The 25,247-nt window shown below is 37.4% G+C and overlaps 1 protein-coding gene across 8 annotated transcripts in view; it reads right to left on the bottom strand.

Annotated features, from left to right (window-relative positions):
• The window catches only part of LOC117181870 (mitochondrial import receptor subunit TOM70), a 130,303-nt gene that overhangs the window by 32,349 nt on the left and 72,707 nt on the right, over positions 1–25,247 (bottom strand). For all 8 annotated transcript variants that reach the window (XM_033374879.1, XM_033374885.1, XM_033374884.1 and 5 more), the window contains one exon: positions 10,325–10,532. In XM_033374879.1, the coding sequence (XP_033230770.1) occupies positions 10,325–10,532 (208 nt within the window). The remainder of the gene's footprint in view (positions 1–10,324; positions 10,533–25,247) is intronic.

Here is a 25,247-nt window from a genome sequence, read left to right as displayed (position 1 = left end):
TCAAGCCGAGCTGAAAACCGTTCAACCCTACACTCCAAATTTTCCACAGCCAATGGTACCATATCAGGGGTTACCTCCTCCTGTCTTCTCAGTGACTTTGTCAGTCTAGGCTCTCTACCATAGTTTAACAGCGCTGACGACACCCGAGTGGAGATATGTACATTGATGTTGTACGCGAAACGGAAATCTGGGAGTTGCTTGTCCCAACTACGATGATCATCCTTACAAAAGATGATATCATGGTCTTCAGCACTCGGTTTACCCGCTCTACCGGATTAGCTTGCGCATAATACAGTGAGGTAGTCGAGTGTCTAATTCCTAGTTCCGAAGCGGCCTTTGAAATTAACTTGTTCACAAACTCGGTTCCATTCTTAGTGTACAGAACTTCGGTAGTTCCCCATCTGAAGATGACTGGTTCCTCGAATGACTTTCGGACTTTAACGGCATTTGCTTTTCTTAAACGCAGGACCTCGATTCACTTGGTAACAATGTCTTGAAAGTTCAAGACATACTGATAACCAGAGCGACTAGGTGGAAACGGACACATTATGTCCGCCGCTACCACCGACCAAGGTTGCTCGATTACCCGCTTACCCATCAGACCCACCGGGTTTGCTTGGTCCACCTTCATCTTTTGGCAGGTTTCGCATGCTCGGACGTATTTTGCAACGTCACTGAACATTTCTGGTCAATAGTAAAGCAACGAGAGACTTTGGAAGCTCTTATCAACACCTAAGTGTCCAGATCTCGTGGTAATGGATCAATAAGATAGTCGGGGCGATGACAATAAAGTCGGTTGTCCTCTAACTTCCACTCAGGAAACGGATACGGCATCTCTTGAACAAACTTTGCCCTTCGGGTGTACCATAGATCATCGTATTGCAATAATTTAAGGGCCCACCTACTTAATCTACCAGTGAGATCTTTGAGGTTGTAAAGCCACCGCAGACTACTATGATCCAAAATCACTATAAAGTGATACCCATAAAGATATGGTCTAAATTTCTCGACTGCCCATACAACTGCCAGACACTCCTGTTCAGTTACAGGGTAGTTTCTCTCGGCGCCTAGCATAGATCTGCTAGCAAAGGCTATACCGTGATCTTCACCGTCTTGGATCTTGGCGAGGACTGCCCCTAAGCCCCTACTTCTTGCGTCCGTTTGTAAGTAGAACGGTAGACTAAAGTCTGGTCTAGATAATTTAGGGGCGGTTATGAAAGCTGATTTTCAATCTCACAAAGCGTTTTCCTGATCATCCCCCTATTTCAATCTTCGATTTTTCTTTAGTAATCGATAAAGGGGTTCAGCTTTTGTGGCGAAAGCTTTCACAAACCACCTATACCACGAAACCATCCCCAAAAACCGTCTGAGTTTACGCAAATTAGTTGGAGTCGGATAAGAGGTAATTTACTTCTTTTCGGGGTCTTGGTGCATTTCCATTCTATCCAACCGATAATCGAGATAGCGCACCTGATTGCAACCAAACTCGCTACTGCCTGGATAGACCAGAACAAATGGTATCTCCAGAACTCTCTCTAACCATTGGATGTGCTCTTCAAAGGTTTCGCTCACTACTATTATTTCATCCATGTATGCAAAGGCACGGGACTCAAATTCCGGTGTTATCAGTCGGTCCAGCAAACGCTGAAACGTTGTCAGAGCCCCAGATAAGCCGAAAGACATTCGGTTATAATGATAAAGCCATTTACCTGGGACAGGAAAATTATTGCACTCTTTGCACTCCTCTGAGAGAGGAATTTGATGAAATGCCTGACTAAGGTCAATCTTAGAAATATATCGTGCAGAAGAAAACGTATTTAAAATAACACTAATGTTTCTCATTGGCTACGCACCTTTCTTTGCTACCTCATTCAATTTCCTGAAATCAATTCAAAGTCTATCATTTCTGTTAGACATCCTGACCATATCACAGAGTTACACAGAGTTGCCGCAATTCGGGTTTGTAGTTTATTGGGATTTGAGATTTATGAGTTTTGAGGTTATAAATTTTGAGGTTATGGGTTTTGGAGTTATAGGTTATCGACCTCAAGGTTATTGAGCTATGAAGGCATAGGGTTGTATGGTTTAAGGGTTGATATTGCTGGGTTTTATAGTTTCAAGCTGTTTTTTGAGATTAGATAAAAACGCTGACGTGATGGGGCAAAACAGGTATCGGGTTCGGTTTCAGCGACCTAAAAAATATATAATCAAATACCGTTACCTAATCTCCAAATTCGTGGCCTAAATACAACATCAAAGTCAAATAATTCGGAAAAATCTTGGTCAAACAAAACTTCACAGTCAAAAGTTGGCGCTAAACGAATCGGCAAATATTTGCTTATACCTAAAAACTTATATGGTAAAACGGCTTGTCCGTTCTTTTCCTCTATCATCATTTGCCCTTATTCATTTTCCGGTCTGGGTCCAGAGCATCCGCTACAGCTCGCAGAGTATTGGCCGGATTTACCACATCTGTAGCAAAATATACTCTTAGGTTTAAGACAGGAATGTTGACCGTGTCCTGTCACATTACAATACCAACAAGCATTCAATAAATCTTTTCGTGTGCCACCAGCGGTAGTGTGCACTGTGTTTGGTTTTGTTGGAACTCGAACATTGGAAGCCACCGCAGAGGTCGGTAAATTTGACACCTCAGTGGCATGGGTATCCATGGAGGGTAGGTAAAATTAGCTAGCATCACATGTACCTGAGGAATGCCGGGAAAATATCCGTAATTAAAATAAGGCGGATAATATCCGAAAGGGTTGGGCACAGGAAGGGTTTGTACCTCCGGAGGACCAATTACAGCGAAAGCACTACCTTAATTATTACCTGGATTTTTACCTGCATTAATTATATTTGTGATGTGAGAATTTGCACCACCACCACGTTTCCTACCGCGATTTTTACCGCGGCCTCCACCACCTTGTTTTCCAGTGGAGTTATTACCATTATTGACTTGTATAGTATTATTTCCATTCCCATTACTAACACCTTGCACGACTGCAAGTTCGTTTTGGGCGGCTGGTACACCATCTGCCTTCCTAACATTCGCACGATAGGCGAATTCAGGTCAAGCGAAAATTTAGTAGGTATTTCGCTATTGGTTTATCTGGAACTTGAGTCCTTTTATATCCCTTGTCCCTAACTCGCGCTTGAAAGTTTAAACCGCCGTACCTACGCCTGAAAGCAGCGGTAAATTACCCCCATGTTTTCCATTTATTACTATTAAATCGACACCAATGAGCACCGATAACAGCACAAGAGCACCGATAAATCAGTAAAAATCGCGCATATCAAACACAATCAGGTATGAAATCAACATCGAACCCACAGCAATACATCTCAGGGTAACTGGTAAATACCAGAAAATGCAATGTCAAGTTCATGAGATTCAAGAAAATAAAATAACAGATCACAAAAAATGCATCATAAAATTCAATAAATAAATGACATAGTGAATCCAATAAATAAATCACAAAAAATTCATCATGTAAATTCAATAAATAAATCACACAGTAAACAATTCACATAAATAGATTATTCAAACAAATAAATTCATGCAAATAAGAAATTCGCATAAATAATGAATTCACATAAATAAATAATTCAAACAAACAAATTCATGTAAATAAGCAATTCGCATAAATAATCTATTCACATAAATAAATGTAATTAACACATAATTAGTTTACATCAGGTAAACCATTCGCTTCTGTTAAAATCCAGACAACATTAAAATGATCAGAATCGATCTGGCCTATGACCTGACATGAATGGGTGGAATTTAGTTCAAGATACTCCTTTCTTTCGTTGCTTCAAAAAAATAAAATAAATAAGCATTCAATAAAATCTTAAAATCCCTAATCCACAACGTTTTGCGGCCCACGTTGGGTGCTAGAAATTTATAACACCCTTCTCAGCTTCGAGGGTTACGAAGAGAAAATGGCCCTACAAAAACTTAACCTACCTTTACAAGGCGCCAGGCACCCTTCCGATGCGACTCGACGGAAAGAGAAATGAAGAACAAGGAATTTTCAAACGAATTATTTTAAATAGCTTGAATAAATTCCCTAACTCATGGTAGAGGGATTATCCGTGGGGTAAGAAACGTATAGACCCTTTTTTGTCTTCAAATAACAATAATTCAAACACGAGTTTATTGATGTGGAAAATAAAGAGTTGATAAATTTACAAATGTTCCGCTAAATTGATCGATTGACCGCTAAATCGATTACGCATCATCATTATTTAAGACTTGGTTAAAACATTCTTGGCAACGAAAGAACAAAAACGGACACTTTTAAGAGAAAAGAACACGTTACGGGATTATGCTTGAAACTACAAAAAAATAAACACACCAAGATACCTCAAAGGCACACACTTGTAAAATTCAATGAAAGAAAACAATGAATTATTTTACCGCGAGAAATAAGTAAACACTCCGCGAATTTCATTTTTTTTTAAGACATGAACCTGTAACAATAAGGGAAGGAAAACCAAGACGCCTACCTTTGTCTCCCTGAAGCCGATGTAAACCCAGAAAGAAAAGTCCTTGCGACTCAGTACAATTACAGTGTAGAGCGTGGATGACCAACACATACTGACTCTTGATTTCCTTTCTTGGCGCCTCCTCGCTCGTCTCCGTTTGTTCACCGATTCGGTGGTATGCTAGTCACCACCCTGCGCGCTAGTAGTGGTAATGATGGCCGCCAGTTGTTATGACATGTGCCGCGCCGGATGATAGATTGGTGTTTTCATTAAACAAAATAATGACAATTAACCTGGATGGCATGGATTAATGATCAAGTCGAAGTGTGGACGGTATTGGACTTGTGAACTGTGCGTGAGTGGCCGGTAATAGAGGTGTATTGTGGTTTGGATGACAAGTGAGTGTGAATACTGGAGTCCTCCAGTATTTCCTCCAAAACTTCGAAGATGTTGCTCCGGATTCATTATTCCGGATTTTAAGGAAACGAAGGCAGGACGTCTGGTTTTAAAAATACAGAAAGTTTTCCTACCCCTAAAGTACAAATGGTGATAAACAATTATTCGAAGAGTCCTTCTTCTTAAACAAATAAGTCATCAAAGTAAGTAAATTTAACTTAATCCGCACTCATTCCACATTCCACAATTCGTGCTGGTCTTGGAATGTTTCGCGGTTTTAAAAATCCTCATTAATGTTAATCACAAGGTGAGGGGAGGATCCATAACTGGTGGCAGGCCATCAAGTTACAACCAAGATAAATGAACAAAAAATAAAATGATATTTAAAGTAAATTAAATAAAATTTTCTTTTTTAAACAATTATTTATGAAAAAAAGATTTTTTTCATAAAGAGTTACAATAGATATTCATATAAATTTTCCCAGATTATTTTCATTAGAAACAGGGTTTGTAATCCCTATAATTTTATTTAAAACAATGAAACTGGTTAACTCCAAAAGCTAAACCCACCAGAATTTGTTACACTTTTTACAAGGATTATTACCCACTTGGTATTGCTAAAAAATATTGATAAAAAGAAAATATTTAACCCTTCGCCGTCTTTGTGGGTCACCTATCTATTTTATCACTCTATTTTATCATTCAGTTATTTTTTAATATTAAAAAAATTGTCCTGTTTTAAATAATTAAAATAGTTAAAAAACAAGGAAAACATGGGAATTTCATTAAAATTATATAAATTTTGTAAGTAATTAATTTAAAAAAAAGGTTACGGGGTTTTATCTACCTAACTGAGCTCTCTTGTAAACAAAATAACTAACCTGTGTTGTCTTCCAAAAACATATAAATTTTGACACATTTAGCTAACGGATGATTTTTCATAAATAAGAATTGAAATTTTCAATTGTGCAAACAATTTGTGTTTAAAAGATATTTTTAATCACTTCTACAACGGAAGATCGAATGCACAAACGAATGCCATAGGGCGTAGTTGTTTATTTATACTACATAAGAAATAGGGTTGAGTAACATTTAATAACACATCAATTCTATTTCATTTTTCCCGTGGAATCAAATGATGGTAATAGTTTTATAATTACGCATATTTTTAAAGAAATTGTTTAGAAAATGAAAAACTTAACTTTTTCCATGAAAAATAATTTTTTAATGCAATACTCTCATCCTAATGTTAACATTTCTACCATATAAATTGGTCTGCCCGTGAAACTTACAATTAGTAGGTTCTACAAAAAACTGATATACTGTTGACTTTGTTTAAATAAATTGTTCATAATAATTCAATTTTTATTAATATATTCATTATGTGTAAGCTTATTTCCATTAGTTCTGACAATTTCTTTATTTAAGAGATTCATTCAAGGCTAAAGAATCATATCGTTCAAATGAACAATTTGCCCTTATATTTGTTTAGGTATTGTTAAAAACAAAATATTGGCTTCCTTATTTTTTGAGGAATTTAACGCAGACTATTTTGAAAAAATTTTAAATCGGTTAAGAAATGTATCATGGGGACGAACTTGTCCAAAAAAAATAATTTCTTGGCCATTTTGAGCCGTTTCGCGGGTGAGTGAACGTGCACGCTTCAGCTTAAAAGTAAATAACTCGGAAATGAGAATAGGATACACAGTTTTTTAATGAAAGATTAAATCATAAGGAATAAAATGGACACGTAAAAGTAACAAAAACAATATGAGCTTAAGACGAAAAATCAAACATTTTTTTCGTACACAATAAAAATTCTTTTTTTTTACTCATGTCTTATTAATTTGTGAAGGAATATTTTGATATCGATTGAGAGCTCATATTTTTCCATGCATATCCCAGAGAGTCCGTATCTTCAAGATGCAGATTCTATTGTCATCACACTCATTAATTATCCAGTATTTCGGCACACCCTTATTCAACTTGAAGTTGCAATTCCATCCCTCACGAAATCCCAGTCTCACTTTCACATCCCTATACGCGTAGTCAAAACTCTAATAAACTGCTACCGGAGAGAAAATCAAGCTTTGGAAGGATTAAATTTCATGCTATTGGAACTTGTAATTTTTATATGCTTCTGAAGCATGAATTTCACGAGTTATATCGTTCAATTCATCCTTTAAAAGCAAAACATCCATTCACGAGATAAAATGAGGTAATAAACACTTCAGCCGCATGGCCTTTTTCGTCCGAAAGCACGAAGCCAAACCTTCAAACGTTTGAAATGAGTTCAAGCTTCAACTCCATGAACTCCGCCGTTTGAAACTGTGAATTTCATGCCCTCTCCCTCCCTGCTCTCGCGGCCTACAGCGTGGCCTACACTCAAGTAAAAAGTTTCAAAGTTTACAACTGTGAAAGTCCCTCTTTCGGACGGTGAGCTATTTCATGGCCCTGCCCTGTGCTACTCATGCCTCTAAAAGATAAGTTTCTTGCTAAAAAAGTATGAAAGCCTAGCGTTTCGAGCATGGACACTTTGCATGCTTCAAAAGCATCATTCCTCCCTTTCACATGATGGTTTTTAAAGCTTTTAAGCATGGAATATTTCCATGTATTCAAATGTTGACTTTTCTCTCCATGTACTACTACAAACTTGTTGACTTGATTTTTATAACGACCACTCAACAGTTTAAAAAAACCACTTACAGGGTTGTATTAAATTGTACATACAGGATCCATATTTAAAATAGACTAGTCTAATCCGTGAGTATCCTTATCTTAATAAGTCACAATTACAATACTGCTTATTGCTACTTATGTCGATTGATGATAATTTCTTTTATATTAAGTCGTGCTTTTTGTATAAATATATTTAGAGACATGTCAAATATATCGATTTTAACAGCTATAGAGAAGAAATCATGCAAGTTTCTACATAGTTTGTAAATTGGCGAGTAGTATAATATATTATTTGACGTTGGTTGAAGATACAGAAGAAAATTACTTCTGCTATTTTTTTGAGGTACATTAAGAGAGATTGATTTCAAAATTTCAGGATATTCAATCATTCCGCTTAAAACTTTAAAGGCAAATCCTAATGAAAGTAATAAATGCCTTTCTTGAATTTTAATTATGTCAAAATTTGCACAGAGTTGCGTATAGTGGACTTGATAAATACTGTCTTGTTTTAGCACTACGAAATTTTAAGAATCTCTTCTGTATCTTCTCGAATGCTTCCTTTGCAACAACTGAGAATCATATAACCTGATAATCATATAACCTGTAATCCTAAAGTAAACTCCTGTGGCACCCCAGATGAGGGTGTAAATGCATACAATTCGCAATGTCTAGGTATATTAGATCTCGTTGGTTGCCATTTGCGATAGAGTTAGCTACAAATTGTGTGAATGCAAATAAGTTAGTGATTTTTGATCGACCAGAAACAAATCCATATTGGCATTCTGTTATGTGCGCTCTTAAAGACACTATTATAAAGCCCGCTAAGCAAAATCCAAGAACTTTTGAGAAGTTTTTTATTATTGATATTGGTCTATATTTCTTCATTTCGTTTTCATTTCCTGCTTTGAAAATAGGACAAGCTCTGGTCTCTTTTTAGATTGCAGGGGAGGTACCCTTTGCCAGTACCAAGTTGTATGCAGAGCAAAGTGGCTTTACCAGAGATCCCGCGCAGTATTTCACTAGAAAACTCGGAAGTAAATCCGTACTGGAAGTAAGTTTGTTCGGTAATAGCTTCATAGCTGTTTCAATTTCGAGTTCCCCGAATTTAAGCTCATAACCCATATAATTATTCTCATCTCGGATCTCTCATTTCGGTCACGTACAAGACCATTTTAAAGCAAACAAAAGTTCCTTGTATTAAAGTCACCTAAAATCAAAATAGGATTGTAACAAGGTATCAAAACATCTTCCGCCGTCTGGATAACCTTTCGAGATCACTGAAAATTAGATTCGGTGGAATGTATATTTTTAGAATAATAAGAGAACTAGGCGGAGAAAAAACTTTTACAGCCACTACATTTACTGAGACGAACTTGTTTAATATGTCAACTACATTTAACGCTAGCGATTTTAATTTATTGTTGATAACTAGTAAGACCCCCCCTTCCCCAATACAAGTAGCCCGATCACTTCTATAACATGTAAAATGATCATCAAATGACTACTTATATGTAAATTCATATAATTGTTGCTGATTATTTAAAATCGCATTTTATTAACTATTATTAAGTGCACGCATACAAACATTTACACGATTTTTCAGAAAACAGAGTTACTCACCTCTTTTCAGAAAAATATTAATATTATCTTCAATTTTTTAAATGCATAAAATTATTAAACAATATTTATTAAGTATTTCCTGCTGTGAAACTTTAGTCATGTATGCATTCATCGAAAACCCATCTCAATTTGAGATATGAGCAGAAGAAAGTTGTTCATATCTCAAGATGAGGTTCCGTCGAGTACTAAAAACAAAGGACGAGGCTGTCAAGTGTTGCTGCCAAGTGAAACACGATATTTTATGGAACTTTATCCGACTTTGCATAACAAATTATAACTTTTTTGTGAAAGAAGAAGTTTTTGTTTAGCCGGAGCAAAATATTCGTATTCACTCGTTATACCTGGAAGACTTAGGTCATTTCTAAAAAAAACCATAAAAATCTGCAAAGTATTGAGCTATCGACCGATTTTTGTCGAAAAAAGGTGTTTTTTTACCACTTTGCACTTCGTCTGATGCTATCGAACATCACATTCGAAGAAAGATGACAGAAATTCTCTGTCCTCTTTTTTACAATAGGATTTGAATTAGCACCACACGTTTCTACATACATGTCGATCGCGCCACTGTATCTGTATCTAATATCCTTGATGGACGTGAGATAAACATTTGATCCATTGTGTTGACAGCTGAAAAATAACTATATCATGGTCCAGTGTTGAAATCATTTTAAAAACTTTATTAGGATCGCCAATATTTAAAACACGTTACTCCATAAAAGTGTTTAATAGGGTAAAATGCTGGTTCTACCAACGTTTTCAACACCCTCCCCCTTCCCCATAGTAAGAAAGACAACTTAGTTAAATTAGTATACCGTTGTTAGCTTGCCCCAAGACCAACGAAGCAGACATGGTGGTGTGATCAACCGACTTGACCTTTTTTTACCTTCGATTTCCCTCATTTTAAATTTAATCTCTCAATTTGGGTGAGCGAGATTTTTTGTGCAAACTTATTGCGCAATTTTATAAGGAATAAATTTGCACTGAGAGAAATAATTTGTTAAAAAAATTGCTTAAACAAACCATGACGACCCATTTTTACCCTATAAAAAAAGCTGTTTAAAGCCCTGAATGTTAAACACAGAAAAATTGTTTTCGACCCACTCTAATATATATTTAACTAAACATCCTGATTGCTCACCAAGCTGCTTCAATAATTTATCGGCTAACATCAATGATGTATCATTTGTAAACTGCTCCAGTATACAAGCAGCAGTGACATCTTCCAGGGCGGTTTCCAAACTGTTAGTCCGCTCTAAAGCTCGTGATCTACGTATTAAAGCTTTTACGTATCGTGGATTTAGCTCCAAAGCATTAGTACAATCAGCCATCACCATTCCATAATTGTTCTAAAAAACAGTTAAAGTCGTGAAACACTCAATTAAAAAATGGTATAACTTAGTTTCGTTCACATTCAAGCAATGAAACACGGCTGATACTGTCAACTTAATATATTAAGAACATAAATATCCTTCTATATTACTTCAGAGGAACAAAGAAGCTATGTTTTTGAGTAGAAAAAAAATTAAAATACTATATGGAGCAACCAGTGTGGGTAATCGGTGGCTCTGCACGAGTTACTCAAACTATCTTTTGTGATAAGTGCGTAAGAGGGGGTTATGTTAGCGGGGAAGGAGGGTTCGGGGGCGGAGCCCACGACAGAAGAAATGATCTACAAATTATAAACCGAAAGTAATTCAATAATGACAGAAAGATTATGTAAAAATTTTTGTATTTAGAAAATTTTATTTCGTTCTATATCGAACGTCTCAAACCTTAACATATATTTTATAACACATACATTATATAAATATTTATTTCATTAAGGCTATTTGATGAGTATAACAGCTGATCACGTCAGTCCTAAGATCACTATTTTATGATCCATATCGAAAAATAAAAGTTTGAATAACGCGGAAATTTTATTCGGGAAATGTTAAAAAATATTAAAGTATCGTTTGTGGCCTTACAAAAAGTTGGGAGAAGAAAGAAGTTTATTTGTGAAAATAATGATTATCGACGGACACATTTAGTCTTTACAGCAGAAGTTTGACTTCTAACTTTCTCTGTTAGTAATCATGCAATCTGTTTTATCCACAGATCCGTAGAACTTTGAAATTGTCTACTTGCTGCGCTAGTGCTGCTCTGAAACGGCTGATACGTATATCAGACACGTGCTATTTAATGATATAAATTTATTTATTTGCATTAAAAGTGCAAACATTAGTTGTTGGATTATTTGTGTATAATTTTTGTGACCAATTTTGGTTGTTTTGCCCCACTTTGCTAAATATACACATTAAAATTAGCCCATTGACAAAATTGAAAATTCTTTGCAGTGTCCTACAGCACGGTCGGTATTGCTCTTACAAAAAAAACTTTTTTCATAATACTAATTAGTTGGGACCAGATACATATTCCTTGGTGCCTTCTATTTACCGTGCCAAATTTTCAACACGATATCTCTTTCCATGCGGACGTAAGTTGGGACAGAAAAGTACCGATCTAACTTCTACTTGTATTTTCTTCGAAATTTTTTTTTCAAAATTTCCTCCGGAACAAAGCAGAGACATGGATTTTATTATCTCCTCTTTCATTTCCTAAACTTTCAGAGTGATCCCTCATTTCGTTTAGACGTAAGTTGGGACGGAAAAATATTTTTTGGAAAAGTGCTAGACATGACGCAATTAATGTCTACATTTTCCTTTTGATTTATCTTAACGTTTTGTGATGACGCTTTCTCGATCATTTTTGAATACGCCCTTGGTGCTTGGCCAGTGGATCTGGTGGACGTATTCATGGTCGAATTGCCAATTTGCTGAGCTATTTTTTTTTTATTCATGAAGAAATCCTCGATGTAGCTTTCAGCCACGGTGGTCGACTTCCATCCTCCACATCGTTTTAATGTGGTGATATACCAACTATTATATGATTGTTATTTGTATTACTATTATTATGTGTCTGTGAAATATTTTTTTAACGGAGTGCCGAGTCCGAAATCATGTGACTTACCATTTTATCTGAATTAAACCGCAACAATGTGCTTTCAGTCTCCCAAAATATCTCTGTAAAATTGTATTAGCTGAGATCATTCCACTTTCTCCTATAGACAATTTAGACTCTAAAATGTCCTTATTTGATATCTCAAAGTATTTCAATGTGCTTTCTGTCTCCCAATATATTCCTGTAAAATTGCATTATCTGAGATCATTCCCCTTTCTCCTACAGACCATTTAGACTCTAAAATGACTTTATTTTATATCTTAGAATATTTGAATGCGCTCTCAGTTTCCCAATATATTCCAATAAAATTGCATTAGCAGAGACAATTTCTCCTTTCCCCTATCGATGATTTAGATTCCAAAATGGCATTATTTTATATCTTAGAATATTTGAATGTGCTCTCAGTTTCCCAATGTATTCCCATAAAATTGTGTTAGCCGAGATCATTTAATAAATCAATCTTAATATCATTTTGAAATCGAATTTTGCGAATTTATTAAAACCCGACCCCTCTACCATTACCTAATCTTGTTTTTAGACTAAGCTAACCATTTAGTTCGAATTAGAGTTGCTGCCCGATTGTTTTATTTCATTATATTTTTTTGGTTGTTTTATAGTTCGTTTCATTCACATCCCTCTTATCTCTTTTATCAGTTATCGCCTGCGTATCTAATTGAGAAATTTTACAGATTAGGAATTGTGGGGTTTCGAATTAGTAATTCCATATTCCTGATCTATGAAGGGACACTTTTTGAGTGATTTGTGTGTTTTTCTTTTTCGGTATCCATTTTGATTATATTGTTTTTGGGAAGTGTGGAATATATATCTTGAATTTGTCCCCAGAAAGGACAGGCGCCCGTTTTAAAGTGGATTTTTTTTAGAAGTAATTATTTAATAAAGGGCAGGTTGTGCGCGACTAAGAGGACCCCAAAATTCTATTAGAAAAAAAAATAGTGGCGTCACAATTTGGCGCCCAACGTGGGGCCCACAAAGATAAAATTGTCCTCATAATTGGCAAAATTCTAAAACGCATTTAAAAATTAATATTACTCAATTCTTCATTTAAAATCTCGTTTCCATACGTAAGATCGATAACGTTATAATCTGTTAGTGTAAATATAGTAGGCAATGAATTTGACAACTGGCACTCCGGACTGTTCATTTGTACACCTGTGTTTATACTTTGCTCTGATCGCCTTGTATACAAAGAGTTTGGTCTTCGATACTTTTATTTCTCATTACACATTTAATTCACATGACCTAGAATTATTGAATACCGATTTAGCACTTTCGAAACTCTATTCCTCTGTTTTTTTATTATCGACCTTGCTTTGAAAAATAATATCCATTTGCAATGGATGAAAATAAGGAACCAGTTTCGTGGGTTTAAGACGTCAATAAAGAAGGTCTCATCACCGAGTTGGAGATTAGGAATCTTTCAATAGCTGGAAATTTCGCTGTCTTGCGCGAGCGATTGTTGCGCGCATTGCGCTCAAAAATCAAACCCCATTAACGCAGCAAAAACCACCCCTCGTCAAAATCTTGATCAAACTAAAGGTGAACATTTTCTAAACGAAGTAGATATGAATGATCCTTCCCATGGGAATTTCACCAGCCATTCAGGGGACAATTTCGAAATAAGAGGGGTGAGCATCGCTACGCAGACCGAAATAGATTCTTCTTATTTTGAAAGGATAGAGAGCCTTATTAATTCGGACAATCTGCCGTGTTATTCCAATTTAAACCTTAAGGGTAAACAGAACGAATCCAGTAGACCTCGAAACATTGATACTCCCCGTGGTAATAATATAAACAGGAACGAAGAGTCAACTCGTATGACGCAGGCTGGAATTAGTCACGAGGAAGAAACTCGGGTTGCTGATCCTTACCGCGAATCCGATGAATTGCGTTCAAGTCGAGTGAACGTTAGATATGTCCACGGGCCTGAAATAGATCTTCATAGACCTACCAAAGTTGGCGTATTAGTCAACGTTTTTACGACCCCTGTGCGGATCGAGACTTCAACCCTTTCGAGATGAATCCCCAAGTACGTGGATCGAGTACTATGAATTCCTCTCGCAACTCTCAGGTATCGTTCGCTGACACCTATTCCCACCCTGCGGATACACGTCGATCTCGGCGTGAAGAACATGACGGTCCCCCGACCGATTACCCCCACGCGTATGAGGATCTAGAGTGCTACCCGCGCGAGCCGTATCCCCACTCTCGTAGGTCGTATGTAGTTGATTCCTCTCGTCAACCGCAACCAGCCTTCGAAGAGCCCTACCTCACTTATCACGATTCTAGTCCCTTGCATCGCGACAGCTATGCCTCTCCCTCTAGTCCAGCTTGAACGTATGAGATCATGCGTGAATGGAATATTAAATATTCTGGTGCACGCCATGAAGATTCGGATGGATTCTTGATGCGCATTCAGAAAGCCCGCGATCTCGTACCTGTTGATGATACTGATTTGTTGAGAGTAATTCCTTTTTTTAATCGAGTATTGCTCTCAACTAGTTTAGAGGGTCCAAGCATTTATGGCACAATTACCATCAATTCGCGGCGGCTTTCAGAGTTCGGTTCGGCGATTCTGATTTTCAGTTTGAACTCAGATAAGAGATCCACCATAGAACTCAAGGTGAAAAAGAGTCCGTTTCCGATTACCTGACGTGCATGAGGGTCATGTTTGATAAATTAACCCCTAGGTTGTCGGAATCGGAGGAAGTTAGTTACGCGCATAGAAATCTTTTACCTAGACTACATTCAGCCATCTATAGGAATAATATCCGAGATTTTGCCGAACTCGAGTATCTTGCCAATGTGGCCCAAAAGAGCTATCCCGTGGCAAGGAATTATAAAGTCCCCCCATTCCAGAGGGGTCGTTACTACCGGACCTCGCATATAGGGATCCCAAAAATAAAAGGCCCAATAATCGAAATGATATGTATCAAGAGAGGTTGACATTTTTGGATGAGGATAGTGAGTCTCCTCTTTTAGAAGACCCGATTGATTTTGCTTACTTGTCGATAGACAAGAAAGATAACAAGACAAATAATAGAGTAAAATCACAGAATAGTCCAAGTACCTCTCCTTCCGATCCAAAACCCTCCACATCCAAGACTTTCAACCCACCCCCACGCCCTTTGAGACAATAATGCCCCTTTTAAGAAAAATAATTCCAATTTTAAGTGTTTGAACTGTGATGATTCAGGGCTTAGATATACAGAGTGTAAGGAATTTAGAAAAAAGTTCTGTTTTAAATGTGGTAGAAAAAATGTCATCAAACCTGATTATCCTAATTGCTCGGGAAATTGAGTACTGAGGTGTATCGTAGGGCGAATATACCTCCAATGAACTTAGAAGAAACCTTTTTAAAAACTAAAGCCCCCGCTAAGAGAAATAATAGGTTTAAGCCTAGTAAAATAATAAAACTAATCGAAGTCGAGTATTCAAACAACGAAATTAAATATTTTAAATTTAAGGATGTATATATACCTGAAGATAGCGATATATATTTTTTGAATGTTGAAGGTAGGATTTTCATTAACGCAAAGAAAATCGAAGGGGCCTTCCATATCCCAGATATCCGAATTAAAACCATTAATTCGAAATTACCTACAATTCTTCCGAGTAATCCTTTTTTAAGCGACTTTATAGATCGAGATCAACTAAGTACTGCCACTTTAGATTTAAAAACTGGGAAAATTAATATTCCTCCTACAGAATCCTTATTACTCAAAAATTCTGTCTTACCGATCCCTGTCTCGAATATTGTATCATTGGATCCCACCCCTTCTTTACCTACCCCATTTTCGGAATTCATTCAACTTAATCTAGAACAAATTAACCCTAATATAGATCTACCAGAAACGTTTTATGAAATTCTGGAATTGGAACCTTATTCTAAAACCTCCACCTCCTTATACAATCTCTCTGAACTTCCGTATAGCCTCTCCACCATTTTGGGTCCTCAACACTTAATATTTTTTACTTTTAAAATCTTAGGAAAACCAATTAAAGCTCTATTCGATAGTGGTGCCTCTCGCTCATTTTTAGGATTAGATGCCTGTAGATTTCTTAAAGACTTAGATTTAAAAACAGTTAATAGAAAAGGTCGAGTCATGGTAGCCAATAGTCAAGTAGAATTCGTTTCTCGCGAAATTTTGGCCCCTGTCGAAATTCATGATCAGGTACAAGTGATTTTTATCCGAGTTCTCAACTCATTGCCAGTTGATTTTGCAATAGGTTTAGATTTAATGAGAATATTGAAAATCAATGTGGACTTTGACGATAGAGTATGGACTTTCAAGGATAACCCTAGTCAGGTCTATTCTTTTGAGTTGTACGAGAAGCTCCCTGAAAGCTGCAATGGGCTTAGAGAACTAACCGTAAAAGAGGCCGATTTGCTTCAAGAATTTTTGATACGCGAACTACTCGAACCTACAGGACGACCTGGTTTAACTTATTTGACAGAACATATTATCAACGTGAACAACCATCCCCCTGATAAGCACAGATATTATTTCGTGTCCCCAAAAGTCGTGCAAGAGATCACTACTCAGTTATGGTACGTTCGGCCTGACAAATGCCCCTGCGACTTTTCAGCGTCTTTTGGATAAAATAATAGGCTCTGAAATGGAACCTCACGCTTTCGCTTACTTAGATCAGATTATCATCGTCACGAAAACTTTCGAAGAACATCTCGAATGGCTATCTAAAGTTCTAAACAAAATTAAGGCAGCTGGTTTCGAAATAAATAAAGAAAAGTGCGAATTCTGTTGTTCTCAGGTTCACTATCTTGGCTTTCTGGTTAACGAAAACGGTTTACAGACAGATCCCGATGAGATCGAACCTATCTTAAAGTATCCTAATCCCCGAAACATTTCAGATCTACGTAGATTCCTAGAACTTTCAAGTTGGTACCGCAACTTAATCCCAAATTATGCAACTTTAGCTAGTCCTTTGACCTCAATATGAAAAAAGAAGCAGCGCTGGATTTGGAATGAAGAACAGCAATCCGCTTTTGTTAGCCTGCCCTAATTTCGAGGTCCCTTTCGTATTACAAACTGATGCAAGCAACACCGGTCTGGGAGCCGTTTTACTCAGAACATTCAAGATAAAGAACACGTCATATTTTTTGCTAGTAGAACTTTAAAGGATGCTGAAAGTAAATACTCAACTACCGAGAAAGAATTTTTCGCGATAGTTTGGTCCATTCAGAAATTTAGGCCGTATTTAGAGGGCTACAGATTTACGGTAATCACGGACCATAGTCGTCTACGGTGGCTCCACAATTCGAAAAATCCGACCGGACGATTAGGAAGATGGTCAATCTCTCTCTCTCTCTCTCTCTTAGAATATGACTTTGACATTTTGCATAGAAAAGGTTTTTCCCATCACGTCCCTGATGCCCTATCGCGAATGTATGAATCCCTAGCACTTGAAGAAATTTTTTGTATTAAAGACCCTGTCCCTTCTTGGTATGAGAAACGATTCCTTGCAATATCCGACTTCCCTGAGAGACTCCCTACCTGAAAAATCTCCGACGAGAAACTGTATCACTACCGACCAAACCCCTTGATAATATACTTCGTAGATGACCTTGCAGGCTGGAAGTTAGTACCGGCTGACGATGTAAAAGAGGTTGTTCTGATAGAAGCCCACGATGACCCTCAATCTGGCCACCTAGGCACCCATCAAACTTATATGCGTGTTGCCGGAAAATACTATTGGCCTGGATATTATAAAGACGTAAATGAATACGTGACATTATGTGCCGCTGACATTATGGGCCCCCTCTCTCGAAGTAAATCTGGATTCCAATATATCTCGGTAATCCAGGATTTATTTACGAAGTGGATAGAAGTTATACGCTTGCGCGTAGCTACAGGAAAGAAAATAGAGGCTACATTTCGTGAGTGTATCATTAATCGTTGGGGAACACCCCAGGTACTTCTTACGGATAATGGGAGCGAATTCGTTATCAACACCCTCCGTCAGTTAGCCGATGAGTTCAAAATTTACCACAACACTACACCCCCATACCACCCCCAAGCGAATCCGATAAAACGAGTTAAGAGAATTCTAAAAACTAAGATCGTCTCTTTCATTGATAAGGATCATAAGATATGGGATCAATACTTTCCAGAGTTTCGATTCGCGTACAATTCAGCCTATCATTCTTCTCTCAAATCTTCCCCCGCTTTTCTAAACTTTGACAGAGATCCTCAACCTACAAATTCCCTTAAAAACAAGCCAACTCAAAACCCGAAATTAAAGCCTTGAATCCTAAATCTTGGAAAGATAGAATGAAAAAGATCCAATCTATGCGTGTTTGGGTGATGAAAAATTTGGATGACGCGTTTGCAAAACAATCTAAATACTATAATCTTAGGCGCAGAGAATTAAAGTTCCATAAAGGGGATTTAGTATTGTCTCATTGTCGAGTCCCTTCTTCAAAAATTAGGAATGTTTCCGCAAACCTATGTCCTCGCTACCTTGGCCCCTACAGAATTTCGAAAGTGCTATCTCCCACTGAACACGAACTTTGTGGCCTGTGTTATAAGTTTATGGGTAAGTCCCATATTCAAGACCTCAAGCCTTTTATATCCTCTAACGATAACTCAGTACCCCCCCCCCTTAGGTATCGATCCAATGGCCGATCACAATGCCCAAGAAGTTTGGCCCGGGTGGGAATACCTCCAGCCATACGCTCAGTTGTTAGATCAGTTTCGTAAAGATTTCCTTGGTTTCTTTCGGCCCTATTAGAAGCCCAGGACGCTCCGAGGAGACTCACAACTTTCACCTCCACTGCTATCCTCCAGGAAATGCCGACGGAAGGAGAAATGTTGGAAGACTTTCGAAGGAGGTATGACCTAATTCCTCGAAGAGCCCTCCGTCAAAGGACAGTTGGAACCCTCTTCAGAGGTTCTGGTGCTCATCGTGCTGTGCAGACTACGGGCCACGCACCAACACGGGACGCATCAACCCAAACCACCTCCGTATCCTCTCATTCTCGCTCCCCCACCAACCCTACTTCCCCTAGGCCCACCTTTGCTGTCCACGCTGATCCTCCCCCATCCTTAAAAACAATTTCGTGACGAGACCTCGAACCCCACAAGACAAAAAATTCCTTCCCTCCTGGATTTAAAGTTTTCCAAACCCAAAATTATTTGCCCCCGTACCTTAGAATTTCTCCGCACCACCGCACGGTTCGGATGTTAGAACTGCGAAGATCCAGAGCATCGCTACCCTCAGTGCCTGCAACCACTCTCTGTTTTTGCTACCGGTGCGGAGAACCTGGATTCTTCACCAGCAAATGTCCCTACTGTTCCCGTACTTCGACCAGCACTCCAGGGCCAACCATTTAGTATTGGAGACCTAATCCCTTTTTTTTTGTTTCCCCAGACTCTCTCCTTCTTCTCTCTTTATTTTTGGGACAAAGACTGAACAAATATAATAAGTTGAAAAAAGACAACACTCCCGCAATTATTTAATTTCTACTCACCCCACTACCACTTAATTTTAGACCTTATTTCAGCTCTCAGCTTTCCACTTTCTCTTGAAGCTCTGGTTTCGTTTCATTTCCTTGTTTTCGTCTGGTTTCTCTTATTCTTATCTATTCTGTTTTTCGTATCATTTTGTTAAGGAGTACCGAGTTTATAGATTAATTTTAAAACACCTCATTTCATTTTATTTTATTTTGAATATCTTGGTTAACCATATGGGATTTTGGTCCTTACCTTTCGCTTTTGTTTCTTTTTTTTGCTGTTGTATTTTTTGTATGTTTACCGTGCTTCTCATTATGGTTTAAGACCGGTTCGGTCCTCTCTAAAGAGGGAAGAGTTGTGATGTTGCGGATTCCCCGAACATCACAAAAACAAAGTTACTTGAAAATTTAGTAAAATACGCTTGGTTTGCATCGAGAGTAAATTCGGCACTTCTTCTTGTTATTTTTTTTTTAGATTTAAGATTTATTTGCCTATGTTTCCTTTTTTTGTTTTTCTTTTTTTTGTCGCTAAAAAAATGCTATGAAAGCTTTCGAATTTTGCGGTCTTGAGTGGTGACTCGTGAAGGTCTCTACCACTTCACGTTGCGTCATCGACTAGGGTCTGTCGTCACCTCTACCTTAGCGAGGCTTCTTCTGTCTTGTGACCTTCTGCGTATTCTTCTTCTGACTCTCCCTCCTAGATTATCGTATTGGCTCTCTCTTTGGCCGTCTGAGATCCACGACATGACTCTGGTGAAAATGGACCAAGGCGATTAACAGCTTAATTATGGATAAAGTAGGTAATTTCGCCACCTTGCATATTTTATTTCTGGCTGTTGATGCCGTTTGTCTTATCTATTGTTTTGGGAGTCATGGAGTCCAAAATCACATCTGCCGTTCGAAGCATGGACTTACGTTCTCCACTTCTCGCACAGGTGTGCATTTAGCCACCCCGCTAGCCTCGACTTTCCAAGGATCGCTTTTCCCGATTTTCGAGAAAAAGGAAAGAAACTTGGTCGATTACTTAGTTCAGCGAGGTAGAGGAAGACACAACGAAGAGAAGAAAAGGCGATAGGGCAGACTAATGGAAATGAGGCTACATGAGGATCTCACTTTTGACCGTAGCAATTAAAATTAGTTCTCTGCGCAGGACACTTATTATTTCGCCCATCAATCATGGTTAATCGCGTTAGCATACGTAGAATTCGAAATCAGTCTAGTTTGTGAGATCATTCCCCTTTCCCCTATAGACAATTCAGACTATAAAATGACCTTATTTGATATCTCAGAGTATTTCAATGTGCTTTCTGTCTCCCAATATATTCCTGTAAAATTGTATTAGCTGAGATCATTGCCCTTTCCCCCACAGACCAGTTAGTCTCTAAAATGACTTTATTTTATATCTTAGAATATTTAAATGCGCTCTCAGTTTCCCAATATATTCCCATAAAATTGCATTATCAGAGACCATTTCTCCTTTCCCCTATCGATGATTTAGATTCCAAAATTACTTTATTTTATATCTTAGAATATTTGAATGTGCTCTTAGTTTCCCAATGTATTCCCATAAAATTGTGGTAGCAGAGACCATTTCCCCTTTCTCCTATGGACAAGTTAAACTTGAAGCCACGGTTCATATTATTATAAATGTACTCCTAAGTCCTTGGAAAATAATAATAAATCAATTTTAATTATGATTTTGAAATCGAATTTTGCCAATTCATTAAAACCCGACCCCTCTACCATTAACTAATCTTGTTTATAGACTGAGCTAACCATTTAGTTCGAATTAGAGTTGCTGTCCGATTGTTTTATTTCATTTATTTTTTGGCTGTTTTATAGTTCGTTTCATTCACATCACTCTTATCTCTCTTATCAATTATCGCCTGCGTCTCTAATTGAGAAATTTTACAGATTAGGAAGTGTGGGGTTTGAACTTGAGAATTCCATATTCCTGATCTATGGAGGGACACTTTTTTCGTTATTTGTGTGTTTTTCTTTTTCGTTATACATTTTGGTTATCTTGTTTTTGGGAAGTGTAGAATATTTCACTAGAATCTGTCCCAAGAAAGTACTGGCGCCCGGCTTAAAGTGGATTTTTTTAGAAGTCATTATTTAGTAAAGGGCAGGTTGTGCGCGACCAACAGGACCCCAAAATTCTATTAGAAAAAAATAGTGGCGTCACAAATGTTTATTTCATTTTTTTGAATAATACATTTTTATCATTATGGATTATTGAAAGAAATTGAATAAACTTTTGTAATAATTTCCGCGAGCGTAGTGTGCTGCCATGTCAACATATTTGATCGCAAAAAATATCAGTGAAAAATTTATTAATTATTTTTGTCCAAATAAAATAAATTTTTATTTTTTTTATTAATTTGCTTCAAAATTAACTTGGACCATAAAAAATTTAGAGGTAAGAAACGAAGTCAATCAGAGTTGTGATTGGTTATAAAAATAGTTTGAACTGAAATTTTGCTCTTTGAAATTACACCCTTGTTATTTTTATTTGACCACACAGCGCTTTTTTACTTTCTAAACAAATAGTATTTAAAATCTCTAGTTATATATTTATATTTTATTGTTCTCATAAGATTTCTCTTAAGAAAGCTAAGTGGGCATAAAAAAAACACAGTTAATTGTAATATGACACTAGAAACGACACATTGAAAATTTGTGCAAATTATAGTTCGAAATCGTCATCAGAGACACTGTCAATCATCCTACGGTTATTACGATCGCGTTCATGTTCATCACCGTCCATGTCACTGGCACTTATAACTAGATTCATTTGAAGATGGTTCAATGATGCATGACCTTCGATTCTAGTAGGACGTTCGGATTGGGAAGCGTCGTCATTTTTGGTTTGCAACTCTCGATCGCCCTCGTATTCATCTTCCGGCTTACGTGATAGGTACCTTTTCTTATCTTCTGCAAGTTGAAGAAGTCTAGGGGCGTGGTCGAATAACAAAGGGATAGGCGTGGCCTGTCCTGATTGGGAAAGGGACGTGGCCTAATTACAAAATGGCGGCTATCCTAATTACAATATGACGGCCATAATAATTAATCTAGTGGACGATTTCGAGTTGGAAAAGGAGAGAGGGTGGAAGATTGTCCCATTGAAACGATTATTCTTAGTTGGAAAAGAGGAGGCGTTCTACATGATCCTAATGAACGAATATTTCTGATCTAAAAAGGGGAGGGGGCCCCCTCCCCTTTTCAGCTGAGAGTAGAGGATGTAAGTTATCGAGTTTAAAAATTTGAAAAATAATTACAACGAAACTTAAATCTCCTAAGCATACTTACTATTCCGGTTGGAAAAGGGTGTCTTGAAATTAAAACATAATTTAAAACAAATTGTATACCATTTTATTAGTTTTTTTTCAAAAAAAAAAATCTAGATGTAAAGAACTCATGCGTATTATAACTTATATATACAATTAAAATAGAGACACAATAATATGTACACGACTCAGGCAGACATTTATGCGAATGAAGCAACACAAAAATAAGTAAATAGGGATACCAACGTAGATAGTAAAAAAGGTCTTAGACGCAGAGGAAAATTTTAAACATGTATGTATTCCACAAAATATCTTAGCCTATGAGGGAGACGAATACTTAAAGTAATGTTTACGCAGGATTACAAACAGAGACACAATGAATACAAAAAATATACTCTCTTAGACGGAGAGAGTAGGCGCATTATTCTTCTGTATAAAAGAGAAAAGAGATAATCGATGAAGCAAATGTTATATAATAACTTTACTCTATATATGTAATAAAACAAACATTGATTAAAATAGATACAAAGTAGCAAGTTTCGAAGAACATGCCTGTACACAAGATTCGAGCCGATTGCATCAATGCAGTGGGCATACACTACCACTGCCACCATTTACACTTCCTGATACAATTTTATAGGTAAGTTTATGTTTGGCCAATAGCTTTTTATAAAATTGCAAGACAATTTGATTATTTTTCTAGAGATCGTCCAAAAAAAGGGATTAAACTCCGCAAAGAATACCCACTACACAGAAAATGCTGAAACATAATGCAAAACTAACCACACACATTTGAAGAGGCACTTTGGAGTAGCTTCGTGTTCCACTTGAAGAGGGTACAGTTTTCTCGTAAACGATGAAGATGTTGAGGAATAAGAGGCGATAAACCGTAACTGTTGAAGTACATTCCTCTCCCTGAGCTCCCGACGAAGATGGCGACCCAATGCGAGCCAGGTTTTGTGTGGTCATCTGTGTTGATACTGATAGCTGCAGGACGTGTCCAAGTTTCCGGCATTTGGTCAGCCAGGTACACACTGATTGTGTGGGCCCCCGTCAGCTGAAGCACTTGCAGAATTTCTAAGCTGTTCATTGGCCGTCCATACGTCTTCGTATGAGTGTTCTGGCAAACTGCATGTAGGTATAGAAGGCACTAATTTTTTATCTTCTCCGTAGATAACAGTCCTCGTTTGTCCGATAGTTGTTTCAATGTAGGACATGTCAGTTCTTCCAGGTTTATAATTTGCCTACTCATTATTTTTTGTAGTAGTTTGGCTTTTTCACGCCCACTTGTGTAAATTATAGCCGCAGATTCGGCTACATCTCGAAAATTGGAGTAGAGAAACTTCATGGAAATATCTCCTTCGAACCACTCGATTCGATGATAGAATCTTGATAGCCAATTGTTTTGTTGTTTTACACGAGTAGAAAGTTCGCAAAACGGATGAGGTGGTGCTGCGATCAAGTGAGCGACAAACTTATGATCCAGTGTAACGATAGCTACTTCCTATGGTAGAAAATTGTCATCAAGATCGCGAAAGCCTTGAATTTCGATTACATAGTCAACCATATTGCAGATTTCACAACGAGAACGAGGACTGCGACGAAAAACTATATGATTGGAACGATGTAGGACGTTGCAAGTGTTCTTTACCAGTGCAGGGATACGACTGAAAACTTGGCGGCTTATATATGTTGTAGATATACCAGCTTTCCCCTTTCACACGAAAAATCCATTGGCTGGTGTGTTTAAGGGTGTGCATTTTTCACGTTTCGACGAGTTTGAACCCGATTAGACATACCTCTTTTGTGCAAATATCGCCCTTGACAGGCAGGGGCGTGTAGTGGCACGTGCTGACTAGCCCAAACTAGTTTAGAGATGTGTCTTTTGTTATAAAACTGGATTCCATACATGTTTGAACTGGTTTTATTTATTTTTTTATTTTAGTTTTACGTTAGATCAATTTCTGTAATCTGCAATAACTTGTCTTGAACCTTCAATTTCCACAACATTGTCGTACTCGGCATAAACCAGACAATTGATAGTGTGTGCAAATGTTTCCTCGAGACGAACCTCAATTCTTAAAGATCCACGCTTCACAAGTAGCAATGTGCTGATAAATCCGGTGTAAAATCTAATACAAAAAGACAGAATCCATGTGCATAATCATCAAGATCTATATCGAATTGTTTGCCGACGTTTCGTGAACATTGCAGTTCACATCTTCAGGGCTAACCTGAAACTGAGGAATCAGGTCATGATGTTCTTAGGTATACTTTCTACG

The sequence above is a fragment of the Belonocnema kinseyi genome, chromosome 10 (assembly GCF_010883055.1).
Source record: "Belonocnema kinseyi isolate 2016_QV_RU_SX_M_011 chromosome 10, B_treatae_v1, whole genome shotgun sequence".
Taxonomy (NCBI): Eukaryota; Metazoa; Arthropoda; class Insecta; order Hymenoptera; family Cynipidae; genus Belonocnema; species Belonocnema kinseyi.
The sequence above is the reverse complement of the archived record's forward strand: the minus strand, read 5'-3'. Positions and strand labels throughout refer to the sequence as shown.